Raw genomic sequence first — 16,540 nt, 5'->3', positions numbered from 1 at the left:
CCCATTGATGCTTTGGTTGTTGCTGGCTGATGCTTGCACCGGGGACTTTTTATTTCTCTTTTCAGCCTCCCATGCCCTGCCAAGTGCAGATGAAGCTGTGGAGGGGTGGAGCACAGCCGGAGTGGTTGACCCAGCTGGCCAATGGGGTATTCTATACCATGTGACATCATGCTCAGTATAAAAACCAGGGGTGTGGGGGGGCTCACCCCCCGTTCGTGACACACGGTCAGCGGTCGGTGAGCAGTTCCATTGTGCATCGCCTGCTTTGTATATTCTGTTATTGTTGTTGTTCTCATTGTTATGATTACTGTTCTACTTTGTTTTATTTCAATTATTAAACTGTTTTTATCTCAGCCCACGAGTTTTCCTACTTGTGCCCTCCTGATTCTCTCCCCCATCCCACCAGAGCTGGGGGGTGTGCGAGCGGCTGCGTGGGGTTCAGCTGCTGGCTGGGGTTAAACCATGACAGGGTAGCAGTAGTTCCCAAGGTAAAGTATTAGTGAAACAGACCGCTGGAAATGAGAGGACATTTTGCATGGAGAACTGGGCTAGTGGACAGTAAAACAACACGTGGAGAATGTCAAAGGCACATTAAAGCTGTTCAGTGGCTACTCCATTACAGCTAATGGAGACATAGAAGCCTGATTCTTAGGCATACAGGCCAACAGGAACTCACCTTCATAACTGAACCTGTTTCTCTGCTATTGCTGGATCTGATGGCGTAGAAACTCCGTCCCACACTGTTCAAGTGCCATCCCGAACCTCACCAGCTTGTTTTTTCCTTCCCAGCTCCCAGTAGGAGGCTGTGCCAGCACTTCCATGCTCTGCATCTTGGTGTAAAATAGCACTCAGCTTTGAGGCTGAGCAGGCACACGGTCCATTTGCCTCGTCCCATGCTAAAAACCTCTAATCGGAGCAAGAAATGCCTGAAAAGCTGGATATGAAATTTTGTACAAGGGACAGTAGCACTGCCAGTCAGTGCTGGGGCCGATGATGAAATGGATGAAGACATCTCCTCCTGACTGACCAAGGGTGTAATTTTTTCTGCAATGTCCCCACTTCAGGTTTTAATCAGAGATTATATTCTGAGCTACTCGGTCCAGCTTTAGACTCGAGTCTCTAAGGTCAGCTCAGAGCCTCAACTGTGTCAGCTGTCTAAGCAGTGCAGCATAAAAGAAATCCCCATTACTGGGTTAAAAATACTGGGGAAATCCCCTCCTCCCCCTTCTTTCCCCCAGGTCTGATGATGGCAGTAAAAAGAATGCGCACAATTTCCCATTCTTGCTGCAATATTTTTCATGAAATCGAAAGCCTCTCTGCCCTGCTGGCAAAATACAGTTATTTGACTGTGATAAGCTGATTGCAGAATAGTTCATCCCACATCCTGTATTAGTGGAAAACATTGCAACGGTGCTGCCCATTCCTTCCATTGCTCGAGGGAAACCATTGCCTAATTAGCAGCAAAGATGTGGTGAATGAGCCCAGAAAACTAACCCACAAATCAGCACCTTTGCTGAAAAGAAAACCTCAATCCACTCACAAAGAATGGGGATAGCAAAGACTACTTCTTTTTCTTTCTTTTTCCTCTGCGTTTGCTGATCTGGGTTGAGAAAAAGCAGCACACCACAGAAGAAAAGTGGCAAGGCAAAGGAAGACAAGCTGTTCTGGTTACATCCATCCCTGCATTCAACATCTATACTGTCTGTCTGCTTTCTTGCCATATTTCTGGACTATTCAGCAGTGGGAAAATACCAGCCCTGTGCTAAAGATCTTTCTTCTAAGAGTTTTTATATCAAAAAAGTCAAGGATATCAAACTTGTTGGTACTTCTGTCACACCTGTGAGTATCACCCAGAACTAATTCTTCCCTACCTCTGTCTGTACAAGCGTTGAGCTTCCCCTTTGTCACAGTCCCACACTGTTACCTGACCTTGCATTGTGCAGCCTGAATGTCATTATGAGTCCCAGCTATGGGGTCACCCACTGGCTTGGTTTTCACCTCAAAAGAGCTGCTCAGAGGAGTTGAGCCTGCCTGCAACTGAGAGGCTGGGGGAGGTATACCTCTCCTCTCATCAGCTTCTTCACCACCTGCATCAAGACTGCTCTGTTGTCTCCAGGAGACAGCAGGTGAAGACGACCCACAGCTTCCCAGATAAGAAAGCACAAGGCTTGCCCAGCTGTTTGCTGTACTTTGAGAATCTTCCCAGATGGACTGCAAAAAAAGACACTGAATCCCTTGCCCCTGATGGGCAATTTGCTATTTTACATGGGCCAAGGATCCTAGCTGTACTGATGGTTATCCTGTCCCAATGTAGATCTTCATAAGCGTCTCAATTATTCTTGCTGCTAAGATGAGTACAAAAGCAAAACTTTGCCTCTTTGTAAATAAAAGAAATATTAAGAAATCTACAGTGTTTTTCTGTCCTTTGGCGTGGGAGGAAAGGATTAACAGCTTTTCTAAATCGGGGAGTAAGCAAAGCTTTGCTCGGACCAATATACCTTTAGCCCTCCTTCCTACTCCCCTTCCGCAAGGGACTTAGCCACCTAGAACAGAAAGCAGAGCTGGAAGTGATTCTGCTGCAAGCCCCTGAGGACCATTCTGCTGGCTTGGTATTTTTCCCCCCTTTTTGAAAATGCTGACAGCTTTCGAGCTGGCAAGCTGTTAGCACTGCATTCGCAGCCATGCCGGGTGTGAATGTGTGACACACTGCGGCAGGAAGTGCTCAACATCAGATCTGGTGATAACCGGACTTTTCTTCCAGGAAGACAAGATCATGTGGTCTCGTATGTGAGTAACCCAGGTTGTGAATACCAAAGGCATAACACTCTCAGTGATACGGGGCCCTTTCTCTGCTGGGTCCCCAAGACCTCTTTGGAAATGTCACATGGGGAGCGGTCCCCTCTCAAGCTGATGTGAACTCACGGTGTGTGGTTCGCAAAACCACAGAAAGGTGCTACAATGGTGTCCATCAGTACCAGAGGCAAACCAAAGCTGAACACCAGCGCTGTGTGGAAAATATTGAGCTAACAGCCACAGACGTGAGTCCTCTCTTTATTTGAAGCCCGGAGACAGCGAAGATAGCTGTCACATCTCTCATCTCCCTGTTTCCAAGATACCTTGTTTGTAAATAGGCAACATCACTCTCAGCCTCCTTCCACATCCCTTCCTTTTTTTTTACTGTGGAGAAGTGGAAAGTAAAGGGTACTTGCAGCAAAGGAATTCCTCTGAAGTAAAATCTGATCAAGGTTTTGGGTCCTGGGTTGACTCAAAAGGCTGCGGTGATAGATGTGGTATGCTTGCTTAGATAGATCAGATTGAGATTCTGTATTTTTTGTTCTGCTGAAAACACCAGAGAAGGAGGATGCTTCTTTCCAGGAAAGATGGATGCAAAAAGTAAGGTCTCTGGCATTGGGAAGTACCCTCAGCTGGGTTCTGACCCACTGTGACAAGCCCTTATAGCGTAAGCTTGGGAAAACCATATATATATACATGTAGGCCTAAAGATACAGCTAGACCCCAGTTATCTAGGGAAATTTGGGCTGAAAGTAACTTTTAAAAGTGAGATCTGGTCTCTTAAATATCTCAAGCAGTTCTGAAAGCATTTCTTATTGCCGTTGCATGCCTCAGTTTCCTATATGTACAGCAATGAGTTAGTTGGGAAAACCACACTGACACATTCCCAGTCAAACACTGCAGCTTTTCATCCACATATAACATTTATCTGCTACAATCCACCACGAGGCAACTACAGCAATGGCTTTTGGTCTTCATGCAGTCCCAGATTAAACCTGAACCAGTGGCAGGGCTGAAAACAGTTATCCCTGCCCAGCTGCCAAAATGAGCCCAAATGAGCTCAGCCCCAGGTCAATGCCACTGGCTGGAGCTCAGCCCCAGGTCAAGAGTCATCCATGTCCCCATCCCCCCACCATTTATTGACAGAATAACTCTATTTACTCTGCTCTAGCTGGAGCGTGGTTGCTTTTTGTGAAAAACAAAGGCGCACATACAGAGCTGTGGGGCTATAAGCAGGAGGTGGTGCAGGCAAGGTAGGTGAGGAGGACCTGGGGGTAGAAGAAAAGCAGATGCTGCACGGGGGAGCGAGTTGTGGTGCAACGGAGTGCTGTGGGGAGCCCAACGTCAGGAGACTGGGCAGCAAGAAGCACAAGAAGACCAGAGGGGGTCTTGCAGGTGGGGACTGAGAGACGCTGTGCTTTCATCTGCATGACCACTGTGGTAACCGGACCCGCTGTCTACTGTCATCTTCCCTCCTTCAAGCGATCTACACCTGCCAGCCAGCGTCTGCTCCATCTCTGTGCTGGGGAGCACACACCCTGCATTTTGCCTCTCCCTCCAATGGGACCAAGGAGGGTAAATAAGAAATACATCAGTTGCTCAGCAACTTCTTGTCCCTCGAGGAGAACAACGTAAGCTATCTGCACCAGAAGGTTGTTCTTCTCTGCACAGCTGGAGGTGCTCCTACCCTGACTTTTTCCAGGCTCTGCCTGCTCAGCCTGTGGATCTTGTCCCCCTGCAAGCCTCTGAAACCTCCATTTCAGAAAAGAAAAAAGCCATTGCACAGGGTGTGCTGACCCATCGCGGCAGGACGGTGCAGGACAAAGGCCGAGCTGAAGGGACATGGCATCAGGTTATTGATCACTGAGGAGACCTTGAGCTTGGGTAAATAGACGTCCTCCTCTCTCCCCCCCTCCTCTCCACGCGTGTGTGAGCTGGCTTGCGTAGGGGGCGTGGGCCAGGCCGCACAGGCGGCAGCAGGTTTCAAAGGTAGGTCTGCAGCTCTGGGGGAAACCCCGGTGCCTACCATCAAATCTTATAACAAAGAGGCTCTTCTACTGCTGCTTCCTGCCCTCTTCCCCCCGCCCCTCCGTCTGCGGTTCTTTGCTTGTGCCTGCTGTTTCTGAAGGGATGCTGTGATAGCGGAGAAGTGCCCTTGCTCTCCTGGACCACCCAACCCGGTTCATTGCGGAGGAGATCCTCCCCAGGGCTTGCACAGAAAGGTGGCCCACGAGAAGCAAGAGAGAACAGTCTATGCTGGGCCTGTTTGTACCGCGTGCCTCTCTGGAAGGGTGCCTTCAGCAAGCAGATGTATGGCTGATTGTCCGAGTGCCGATGTTCACCAAGCTGGGTTTAATGTTTCAGAGAGTTACCTGGCGCTTACGTTCTGCGAGCATGTTTCAGTGTTGCAAGGCAGCCTGGAGGGGTCAGGGTTCAGTAACTGGGGGAAAGCAAGGAGACTAAGACCACTCACCCCTATCGTGTGAACACTCCAGGGTATCCACGCGGGGTAAAATGGGTGTGAGGCCAGCCATCTCTTCCCACATCTGCAGCAAGTCCCTCCTGTGCATTCATGCTCGCACAGTCACATGCACCACTGGGCACCAAGATGACTCACAGACGCGTAGACATGGCACAGGTATTCCCCAAGACCTCTGTGCCCTCCCACGTGGATGCATTCACATCCCTTTCCTCTCCAGCCACAGAAACACAGAAAGCCTTTGGGGGCAGCCGTGCACTGGGTGATGGCAGAGGGAAGGAGAAGGAAGGTGGGTGAGATGGATAACCAAGATTAACGTGGCTCTCCTGGGCAATGGTATTTCTTACCCTCAGAGGCTAGGGCTGACAGAAGGGGTGCTGGTTAGGACAAAGCAAAAGAAGCAGCCTGGGGTAGACGAGGGGCAAAGGAAGCCAGAAGGTGCCCCCTGGCACAAGCAGAGGGTGGTGGAGGGCTGAACGTTGTTCAGGTGCTCTCTCCTCACTAGTTCAGCTAGTAAGTCAGTGCCAGCATGGGCTTAGCCCTGGGACACATGGTCTGGTGGCAACGGCAAGGTTTGCTTACTTTTAGGGACTGAGAGCAAAATGGCACAGCAGGCAACATGCAACTTCAGGATCCCAGGCTGGGCTGTTGTGGGCAACTTCTGTGTGCATTTGAGGTCATGGATTTTCTTTTGCATTGATTTCTAGGTCAATAAAATACCAGTTTTAAAACCATTCCCAGCCTAGGAGGACAACACTTTTGTCTCTGGACAAATTAATTACTGTATTCATTTGTGGTTTTGGCAGAAGCAAAACCCAGGAAACGCCTTGAAAATTGAGGGATTACCCAGGAGGTGTAGACAGGACAGTGTCCTGGAAGCCTGTCTCCCACTGATTTAGGAGTTTTACTCACATTTGCACTGAGCAAAGTCTTTGATGGTTAGCACACAGATCTCTTGGGGCTATAGATCTCGGGAGAGGAGCACAGAGATGGCAGAGCACCTCCAGAGACAGATATAAAGGGATACAGAAAATCCAGCCTGACCATGGTGTGCTGTGTCACTAGATGCCCCTGATGGAGGCCGAGGAACAGGAGGAAGATGCCAACTCCCTCTCAAAGGACGAATCAGAGACTAACTCACGTGACTGCCTCCGCTATGTGCCTCTCGGGATAGCCTTTCTTTTGCTGGCTGGAGCTGCTGCAGCAACTTGGTATTTCCTAGGTAAAAATTCAACATGTTTTGTCCCCACACAGGAGGTGGATGGGGTGTAGTCAAGGCAATGCCCAGCCCAAAGCACGTTAGTGACTCTGGGTGATCGTTACAGACTCATACATAGAGGTAAACCCCTCTCTCCTACATATCAGCAAGGTAATCCAGTAGTGTCTTCTGTTGGCAGACTACAGACCGTGGCACCTGGAACCAGCCGTCCTGCAGTTTTACTCTGGCAGCCTCCAGGTCCTCAATCGCCAATACTCCCCGGACCTTGGGCAGGTGGAGTCCAGAGCCTTCTGGTTGGAGTCAGCTAAGCTCCAGAAGATGGTGAGGACACTTTCATGACCAGAGCTGGCCCTGAGGCAGTTCAGTGAGTAGAAAGAGGAAGGGATCAGGCACCCCCATCCAAGTGACAGACTTGGTGGGTCTGTACAGCAAGAGGGATGAAATACAGGGTTGGCCATAGGTCCTTTTCCACTGTAACATTGCGCGGTAGTTATCAGACAACATTCTCGTTGCAGCTGAAGGAACTGATTCGTGCCACAGAGCTGGGTCGATATTACAACTCGAGCACAGTGTATGCCTTTGGGTGAGTAGCACCCAGAGCATTTTTGCTTGTTCATGTGTGAAAGCTTCCAGTCAATTGTACTCTGGTTTCACTGAAATCTGGCCAAGATAAACTGCTGCAGTCCACATCATGAGCTCTAGGCTAGGCTGGGCAGTCCAGATCCAGAATGGTTCCAGCATGACAGAGCTGGAGATATTTTGATGTTCATGTTCATCTGAGGTCATGATGAAAAGCCAAAACTGAGAAATTTTTCAGAGGTGCGAAAGTTCAAGAGGGGAAAAAAATTGACTGGAAAGAACTGAAAAGAAATCTGGGCTTGGCATTCTCAGTAGAAACTAAGCAGCTGGAAATTAATTTCTCTAATTCAAGAAAGTAATTTTATGGCCTGATTCTAGGCACCAGAAGGGAGAGGCCAGAATGCACCATAGAAAAGGTATTCCAGCCAAGAAGCATGGTCCACCTGGGAATAGGGTAACAGTGGAATGGGACAGATGTGGTACTACAGCTTTGCAGGTCATCACAGTAGATCAAGAAAGCAGGAAAAACTTCCAAACTGACGTATACATTTGCTTCTGATTTTTTTTTCCATGGAAAACTAAACCCCTAAATTTGTCCTCCAGCTAAGGAAAATTCCTATTTTGATGCAACTCCATTTTCAACTGGGGAAAGAAAAGTTTCACTTGCAATTCTTCCTCTAACCTTTTACTGAACAAAGGTTTGTTTCAACATCTCTTCCCCCTCCCCCAGCCAATTTTCTCTGCCAGCTGGTTGAACAGAGCTTTCCCAGTCACAGTCTTCTGCTGCTTGAGCCTGCCCAGCATTAATGGCTTGTGGTAAGGTACTGAGTCATAAATCGTCCACTTGTCACCACTGGGAGGTGAGACAATGAAGTCTTGAGTATTTCTTTTCAACTCCTGGTCAGTAGTAACCAAAGGTCATTTCTACCTGAAATGAGACTACTCATTAGACTAGTCTTGATTAATTATCACGTTAGTTTGACTACGTATGGTCATCACTAAAGCCAGATGGCATAAAATGGCTTCCTCCCCCTAAGGACTGAGCATTAACTAGCACCATGGACATAGCAGCTCTCCTGCCCCACTCAGAGTGGTTCCTCTGGGTCACAGCAGTGAGCTGGAAAGTCCACACAGTCTGATTTGTGGAAAAACAGTCGGGAGTTAATCTCTGGGGTTTGCCTTTCCAGTGATTCTGGAGAGGAATTTAACATGCTATTTCTCTGGTAGGGAGGGGGCTCTGACCTTCTTCTTCTGGTTTACCCTCCAAATCCCTGAGACTCGTCAGAAGGAGGTGACTGCTGAGAGGGTGAACACAATGCTCCACCAAGAGCTTTCCACCAGCTTCAACAGCTCGGGCAGCCTGTCCTACCAGACAGAGTACAGGGTCAACCCAGACTCGCTGGTTCTGCTGGGTAAGTACCAGCTGCTCAGCTATGGCCTGAGCAGTCAGAAATGCTCCAAGATTTATAAGATGCAGAAAGGAGGTTAGGAGAAAAGGCCAGAAGTCACTACTGAAGGGGGTAGGGAAAACCTGAAGAGGATAGGGAAAAAATGAGGATCAGGAGATAAAGTTACACGTATTTCTTCCTGATGGAGGAGAACTGAAGTTTAATAAAAAAAAGCATCCTTGCTTTGAAGGATTAAAGATTATGGGAGATACAGCTGACCATGACCAGCTAGGTAACTTTTTTTTTTAATTCCTTCTCCCATCAGCTTTGGCTTCTGTGAAGTAAGATCTTACACAGGTCATGACTTTGATTAGCTCAGCTCAAAAATAGCGAGCAATTAGGTTTTCTACTTTCCTTTGGGAGATTATTCCAGGCTACTTGATTGAGAGAAAAACAAAGGCAACATACCTGAGTCACCACTAGTTTTCCTCTGAGACAAAGCGTTGTTGCCACTTCAGTTCTTGACATATGATTTTAAGGATTATTTACTGCTGCCTACAGTGAAGATCACAGCCTGTTTAAAAAGCCACCCCTTCAGAACTGCTCTAAAATAGGTGTTAGATAAAGGACTAGAGATATGTCTATATTCAATGCATCCAAGTCCAATGGAATTTTTATTTGGTCTTCATAATGAAACTTAACTTCTCAGCATGATCTGATCCCTCTTACAGAGCCCCAGACCTCACAGGTTTTAAAATACACTGTGTTTCTTCTCTCCCCTTGGGACTCTCATTTCCAAGTTTCTTCTTCCCATGAAATGTTACATCACCAAGTTTTTTTCCCCAGACATGTTATCTTGCATTTTTCTAAGGTGAATCTTGTTTTAATATATCCCACCCGTATTTTCTTTAGCTTTTCCCTCCACATCTCCATTGTTTTGTTTTAGGGGTAATTTTTTTCGTGTCCCCAAAGAAAATTTTATTTTCTCAAAATGATTTTCACTCCCTCATCCAGACCATCATGTTAAGATCTTATTCTGAAGCTGCATTAGCATCTCATGAAGACATCTTCTCCCACAGTTACCATTAGTCATTTACTTTTACTTATGATTTGTTTCCAGCATACCAGACCGTATGCTCAGCCAATTTAAATTAACTTTCTTAAGAAAGTTATCATAAGATAATATGCTAAATGCTTCCAAGTCAGCTCATCTAGCATTTTCCCTTTATTTACTCACTTCATAATGTAGCTCTTAAATAAAAACGATGGTGCCATTCTTTTAGCAGTCCCCAGTTCCCTCTTATTCCCTTTTCATCTGTTTCACTGTTTTATTCATTTCAGCAGACCACACTTCTTTCTATTTTGGAATTTACACACCAGTTGTAGTTTCTCCAGCTCCTTTTGCTTTCCCTAGTCCTTTCTGCCTCCATCTCCAGTCAGAAGCACAGTCTAGCAACTAAGGCAAAAGCCAGAAACGGCTTATACTGCTGGGCCAGAGTGACCTCAAGCCAGTGACTTAACCTCTGGCTTTATTTGCTCTGTAAAATTGGAGTGAAAAAATAACCAGCTGATAGCAACTCATTAGCACTTCATTGCTTTCTGATAGACTCGTTTGCTGACCTGCTTAGCTCTAAACATTAATTCTCGCTGCAACCTGCCTTAAGACACAGAGTTGCAAACCACTGACTAACGCAAACCTCTCCAACGCTTTATTTTCACTAACAGCTACACTCGCCCCAGGACACTAGCCTCCCCTTTCCCCCAAAGAGTGTCAGGACTTCCTTCTCCTTAGAGGAACTCAGTTTTATTATCTTCAGGTAAAAGAGTACTTAATATCAGCTTAAAATCCGTCCTTCCCTACAGCGCGTGAGCTTCTCTAGGAGCCTGCCTTATGTCTGCAGGATCATCTTTTCCACAACATCTGTTTTTGCCATGACAAAACTGCTCAGCTGTCCCCACAGAATTGCAAGCTCTGCTTAGGAGCTACAACAGACCAAAGCCCTGACCTAGGCAAGCCCCCAACAGCAATTCTCACACCCAACTGACCTCACGGTGCCTTTTATTTTGGCAATTATTCCCAGTAGCACCTGATCTCTGGCCACTCCCAGTTCAGCTGGGAGGTTGGAGCAAAGCCCAGCTCTCCTAAAAGCATTGTCCACCCTGTGACTCTGTTTTGCACAGATTTGTAGTCCTTGCTGGTGGCTTCCTCTGCATCTCCCTTCTCCAGAGGTGGACTCTATAAGGATGTTGAGTAGCTTATCAACCAGTGGTCAGCAAAAGACACCTCCTTCCCCACCTTCAGTAACTCCCATGCTTTTCAGTGAGGGTTATTTAAACTAGGAGAGCAGGGGAGGGGTGAGCAGATGGTGAAGGCTCTGGGAATTGGGGTTGTGCCCTGTGGTGTGGCTGGCAGGGGAGGGGGATGGCTGCCTGAAGCAATGCGCAGCCCTCCTGGGAAGAAGAAGAGGTCCTGGAATAGCACACAAAAATGGGCAAGGAAAAAAGGCAAAGAAGCCCATAGTGGGCTGGAAAGCATGAATTTGGGCTGTTGGATTTGGGGCAGAGGCCAGAGAAATTTCCCAGAGAGATGGGGTGGGGAAGGCATGACTGAAACGGATCCCCAAGAGCAGACAGAGAAGTACCTGGAGGATGCCCCATGCCAAAGTTGTGAGTCATGTACATAGGAAGGAAGGGAGTCATCACCTGCCATGCTAGCATTCAGATACTACCAGTTTATCTTTTTGTTTATCTTCCTTTATATATTTCCTTTCTAACAGAATCCAGTGTGAAAGACATAGTAGTGCTGAAATCCACTCTGGGTAGGCTATGTTTTCCTTTCCTTTTGAGTTTGTGACTTTATGGGAGGGATTTTTACAGGGGACAGAAAGCTTGTTGTCTTCCTGGAGTTGTAAATCCTAGGAAGGGGAGGTGAGAACAGTAGCAAGGGAGCACCACTGCCGCTGCTTGGCCAGATCCAAACTACATGATGCAGCTACATGCTGGACTGCTCTAAGCATCCTGACACCTCTGCCCTAGTAGCACACTGCTGTGCAGAGATGCCAGCTCCCAGGGGCAGTGCAGCCACCTTAGTAAAGTCTTGCCCCTGTCCTGATGAGTCCTGTCAAATAGCTTGGTATACTGGTACAACGGTGCTAATTCCAGGCCCCAGGAAAACATACTGAGTGGGGTGGGGGTTTCCTGCATGGCTCTGCACTGGATGTAGTGTTAGTCATTTAGGAATCTGTTGTCTTAGAGATGTTTGAAGGTGCTTTTAGTAATTTCAGGCAGTGTTGTAAGTGCTGTGGCTGGCAGCTTGCATTAGATATGCTATTAGAAACTCACCTTTAAGCTGAGTTTTACTCAAAAATCCTCGTCTGGAAGCCTCCTGAAACCTGGAAATCAGATGAGGGGATGTAAAGCCGGGAAGAATATGGGGGTGAGAGGTGAAAAAGGTGAAAAAGAAAATTAAGCCAGTGGAAGATAACTGTGTTGTGCTGATATTTAAAGCCTGAGGCAGTATTGGCTTAATCAAGGGAGAGGGGACAGTTCTTACAGAGAGAAACTGGGGCACTGGTACGAGGGGACCGGTGCCACCGCAACATATGTAAAAGTAAACTGAGATCACTGGGATGAGTCAGCCTTACCCCGAAATAGAGCTCACACTGATATCCCAAGTGACAATCCTGTATCTTAATTTCCCTTACAACCGCTCCTAAGCCCCCCTTGCCTCCATTTACATCACCCTGAGGTTTAAATCCCTGTATCTTTCCCCTGGATTCAGGTTGCTACAGGTACAGCTATGTCCAGGAGGATGATGTTCTAAGGCTGGAGGGCCCTGACTACCTGGCCTCCAGTTGTCTTTGGCACCTCCACGGCCTCAAGGGCTACATGATCAAGCTACGCCTGGAGTGGACTCTCCTGGACTGCAGGGATCGCCTGGCTATGTATGACGCAGCCGGGCCCCTGGAGAAACACCTCATCACCTCGTAGGTAGCTCCTGAGCAGGGCGAGCACGGCGGGGAAGCCGGGCAGGATGGCACGACACACCACAGCAGGGGAAGGTGTTAGACTACATCAGAGGAAATTCTCTTTGATGCAGAACCTGGTTCTCGCTGATCAGCTGAAGTCAGTGATGTGGGATATCACACAGCCAGCAGTGCAGTCTGAGAGATTACAGCAGCACGAGCTGTCTCTCTGCCGGCCCTTTATTTGACTCAGTTAGTGCCTCACAGCAGGCGTGTGCTGTGGATAACATAGACCTCCATTGTCTCTCTCTCTCTTGTTCTTCTCTTTCGTTTGTTTGTTACATGTTTCACTCCCATCCTTTTACCTCTTTCCCCTCAGGATCTATGGCTGCAGCCGGCAGGAACCCGTTGTGGAAGTCCTTTCATCAGGCCCTGTCATGTCCATTGTGTGGAAGAAAGCCATGTACAGCTACTATGACCCCTTCATCCTCTCAGCACAGGTGGTGCCCCTGAAAGGTGAGGAAGGCTGGAGGAGAAGGGGCATAGGAACAGGAAGGAGACAGGTTATCTCCTACAACACCACCGCTCCTAGAGTGCTCCATCCCCATTAGGGGCGGAATTCACTCTAGATTGCAAGGGTAGAGGTGGTCAGTAAAAAGCAGATTAGATCTTGCTCCCTCACCTGGACTCATACATTAGCATCCGGCGTAAGTCTTTACAGCCGGGCTCTGGCAAGCAGAGCCTGAGTTATCGTGATACTTTAGGAGCAAGCCCAAGCTCACATGCATGGACAGACCAAATGTGGCCTGGACATCACGTCCACATGCACTCGCAGATAAATGTCAATTCAATATAAGAGTCTAAAGCAGCAATATACATTACCGTTACCCTTCTCTGAACAAGAGCAGGAGGCTAAAAGTCTTGCCAGGGAGAAATGGCCCCTTGGGGGGGGATGGTAGAACATCCCAGTCGCCTTTAGCATCAGGTCTTAGAGCCCCTTTTCTCCCTTCCTACAACGTGATGAGTAGCTGGCATCCCCAGACAGAGGTTGAGCTGACAGGTAGCAGGGCTTTGAACGTCTGCATTTACAGCCTGTGAAGTGAATATAACTCTTCGGGAAGGACTGGAGCAGCAGGGGAAGATCGGCACCCCACACTACCCCAGTTACTACTCACCCAACACGCAGTGCACCTGGCACATGACGGTAAGAGCCAGCTCCCGCAAGAGCATCCACCCCATCCCTGAAACCCACGCGGCACTCCCCACATTAGAGGGGAGTACAGACAGCGGTCTCAGTCAGATCGTCATGAGAAGCAAGCAGAGGGTGGCAGCCTGCCTAGCCTCCACATAATGTGTGTTTCTGAAGGGGAAGGAGTCTAATATTGCATGCTGGAGCAGACTTGCCATAGCTGAGCAGGAATCTGAAATCTGGTCTCCAGAGGAGTTCTTCAAGGCAGAACCAAATTGCTAGGAATTACCATGCTTTGAGACCAGCAGCAGAGCCACCCTGGGCTGCGGCACGGCCCCAGTTTAGATGGTGCTTCCTTCTGTCTTGCAATGTGTGAATTGGCAGCTCTCCCCTTCACACCTACCCTGCTTGTTTCTGGCATATGGAGTGGGCTGCAACACTCATAGGAGCCATCTCCACTCTGCTTTGGACCTCCTTGCCTGCAGGTCCCATCCCTCAACTATGGGGTCACCTTGTGGTTCGACGCCTACGCGCTCAGCAGACAGAAGCATGACCTGCCCTGTACCCAAGGCCAGTGGATAATTCAGAACAGAAGGTGTGTGCTGGAGTCCTGGTCCCTGTCTCTCATTTCCCACGTGGGATTAAACTGGTGTTAAACCTCTGCAGGTTCCCTGCTCACTTCAGCCACCAGGTCTGAGGAAGGAGAGCACATCACCACACTCAGCAGGCACTGTTTGTGCTGGTGCCTCTTGCTTGTCTACTTCTCTTTCAGCCCCTGTTGTTCACAGGCTTCCCAGTGAGCACATTCTTACAGATTTCCTTCGAGCTACCAGCCTGTCTTCTCCATCTTGCTGTTTGCATCAGGCTTCCTAGTTTTCTTCTGTGTGTGTAGCCTTAGTGTCCTCCCACGTCTCCTGTGTTTGCAAATCTGCCTGTCACTACCTCTGCAATATTATCTGCCTCGCATCCACCTCCGTGCAGATCTTCCACCTACCTCCCTATCCTACTGCTTTGACTACAGCCAGTTCCCCCTCTGCGGGACTTCCCAAAATCAGCATCCATTCGCAGCTGGGGCTGCTCCCCACCACTGCCCAGGTGCAAAGGACCAAGAGCTGCTCTGCTCCCATCTCCTCAAAGCAGGCTCCGAGCTGGATGGCTTTTGTTTTTCCTCCCACTTACTGCAAAATTGCCCCTTTCCCTCCAAAACCTCCCCCAGCCCATCTCATTAACTTCCTCTCCACTGCTCCTGTGGGGGTAATGTCTTTTCTTCTGAAGGGTCTGATCCAGAAGCTACATTCTCCTGGCTTAGGATTTTCACTTTTTCTCTCCCTGCTCTCCTCTCTTAAACTGTCAGTGCCACAGTTTCTACAACATGGCTTCTTCGGGAAGATAAATATAAGAACTGAATTGCTTTGTGTGGCCTGAATTCAGCGCTTGCCCAGAAAGTGGGAAATGTCCAAAGATAATAGGGTCACTCTGGACTCGCACATGGCCTGAGGGTAGAATTGGGTCACCATATCCGCAGACTGTTTTTGTCCTGTTCGTCAGGCCTAATTTTGCTCTGTTGCCCCCAGTTATTCCGTGCTGAATATCACGGCCATTCCAGTTGTTTCCCCTCTCTCTGCATCAGTTCCCACCACAGCATTCACGTGTGGTGGTGTTTTCAGACCTGTTTATCTCTGGGGCTTCCTCACCTCACTTCTTCAGCCATTTTGGGGGAGCCCCTAGGTTAGTTATGCTGCCTTGCACCTAGAGAGGACCCCTTGTTTCACCCGGGTTACTTCCTCCTCATCCTGGTCTTGCTCAGTCACCAAGATGTGACCAGGCAGACCATAATCCAGTGTCAGCTCTCCCACATGTTGACAGGGAATGGGTTTAAATCGCAGCCTTTTCCCACCAATCCTTCATAATCTCGTGACATATTGAAGGCATTTTGCCTTCCCAGCTTCCCACACACACCCACTCTGTGTGGCCCCCTTCACACCCCAGCCCCACCAAAAACCCTTGACCCACTTTGTTGTCTTCTCGTCTCCCCCTGCCCGGGACATCCCGCCTGTGTTTGCTCCTCAGGTTGTGTGGCCTACGGACCCTGCAAGCCTACGCCGAGCGGATCCCAGTCACATCCTCAGCTGACATCGCCATCACCTTCACCTCGCAGATCTCCTTAACCGGCCCCGGCGTACAGGCGGCTTACAGCCTGTACAACCTATCTGACCGTAAGTTCAGGCTCCTCCTTGCTCCTTAGTGGGGTGGTGGGGGTCCCAGTTGGCTACCAGCAGCCCTTGTGCACTTGGCTTGTGTTAGGAGAAACACAAGACACATCCCGTGAGCCCTAGGTGCCATCTGTGCTTCAGGCACATGCTGACAAATGCGATGATGTACACACCCCTGATTTGCCAAAAAGAAGAGTCATTTACGTGCGAAGCTGCTTCTGCACATGTGGCCCTGCCTCATGTTACCAGAGCATCCATGCACCGCAGCCCAGCTTCAGAGAGTTGTCTGCAGTCTCACCCCTGCGCCCACATCACAGACTGGCCTTGGGAATTCAATGAGAGACCATCTCTGACTTGAAGCGACTTTTATTTCGATTATAAGGGCTCTTAAGGAGAGATGTTTCCTGCTCACCTTGGAATCTGTGCAAGTGAGAGACAAATAAAACCACACACAAATATGCATACGCACTTATGCAAATGCATGCCCACGGTTGTCTTTCCAAGGTTCCCCCATCTCCATCCTAAAAGGTGCCTGTAATGCATACCAGTCCCTGAATACGTGCACCTACCAACACGTGTCTAACACCAACCCCTTCAAGGCCCCGACCAAGTTTTAATAACTCCAAAGAACCTACTTCAGCTTTCCCGTAGCATTCAGGAGTCACAAAACAGCGCTAAACCAGAGGTATAGCATGCCAGGCAGGTGGTTGTCTTG

At 48.6% G+C, this 16,540-nt stretch overlaps 1 protein-coding gene across 1 annotated transcript in view; it reads left to right on the top strand.

Moving 5' to 3' along the window:
* Positions 1–6,337: 6,337 nt before the first annotated feature.
* TMPRSS6 (transmembrane protease, serine 6) overlaps positions 6,338–16,540 on the top strand; it is an 18,150-nt gene continuing 7,947 nt past the window's right edge. Inside the window, 10 exon segments of the mRNA XM_009574060.1 lie at positions 6,338–6,494; positions 6,670–6,812; positions 7,007–7,074; positions 8,298–8,482; positions 11,236–11,277; positions 12,240–12,444; positions 12,803–12,939; positions 13,515–13,627; positions 14,098–14,207; positions 15,683–15,828. Of these exon segments, the coding sequence (XP_009572355.1) occupies positions 6,338–6,494; positions 6,670–6,812; positions 7,007–7,074; positions 8,298–8,482; positions 11,236–11,277; positions 12,240–12,444; positions 12,803–12,939; positions 13,515–13,627; positions 14,098–14,207; positions 15,683–15,828 (1,306 nt within the window).

This window comes from Fulmarus glacialis, unplaced genomic scaffold (assembly GCF_000690835.1).
Source record: "Fulmarus glacialis isolate BGI_N327 unplaced genomic scaffold, ASM69083v1 scaffold39033, whole genome shotgun sequence".
NCBI classification, from domain to species: Eukaryota; Metazoa; Chordata; class Aves; order Procellariiformes; family Procellariidae; genus Fulmarus; species Fulmarus glacialis.
This window is presented reverse-complemented; position numbering and strand designations above follow the sequence as displayed.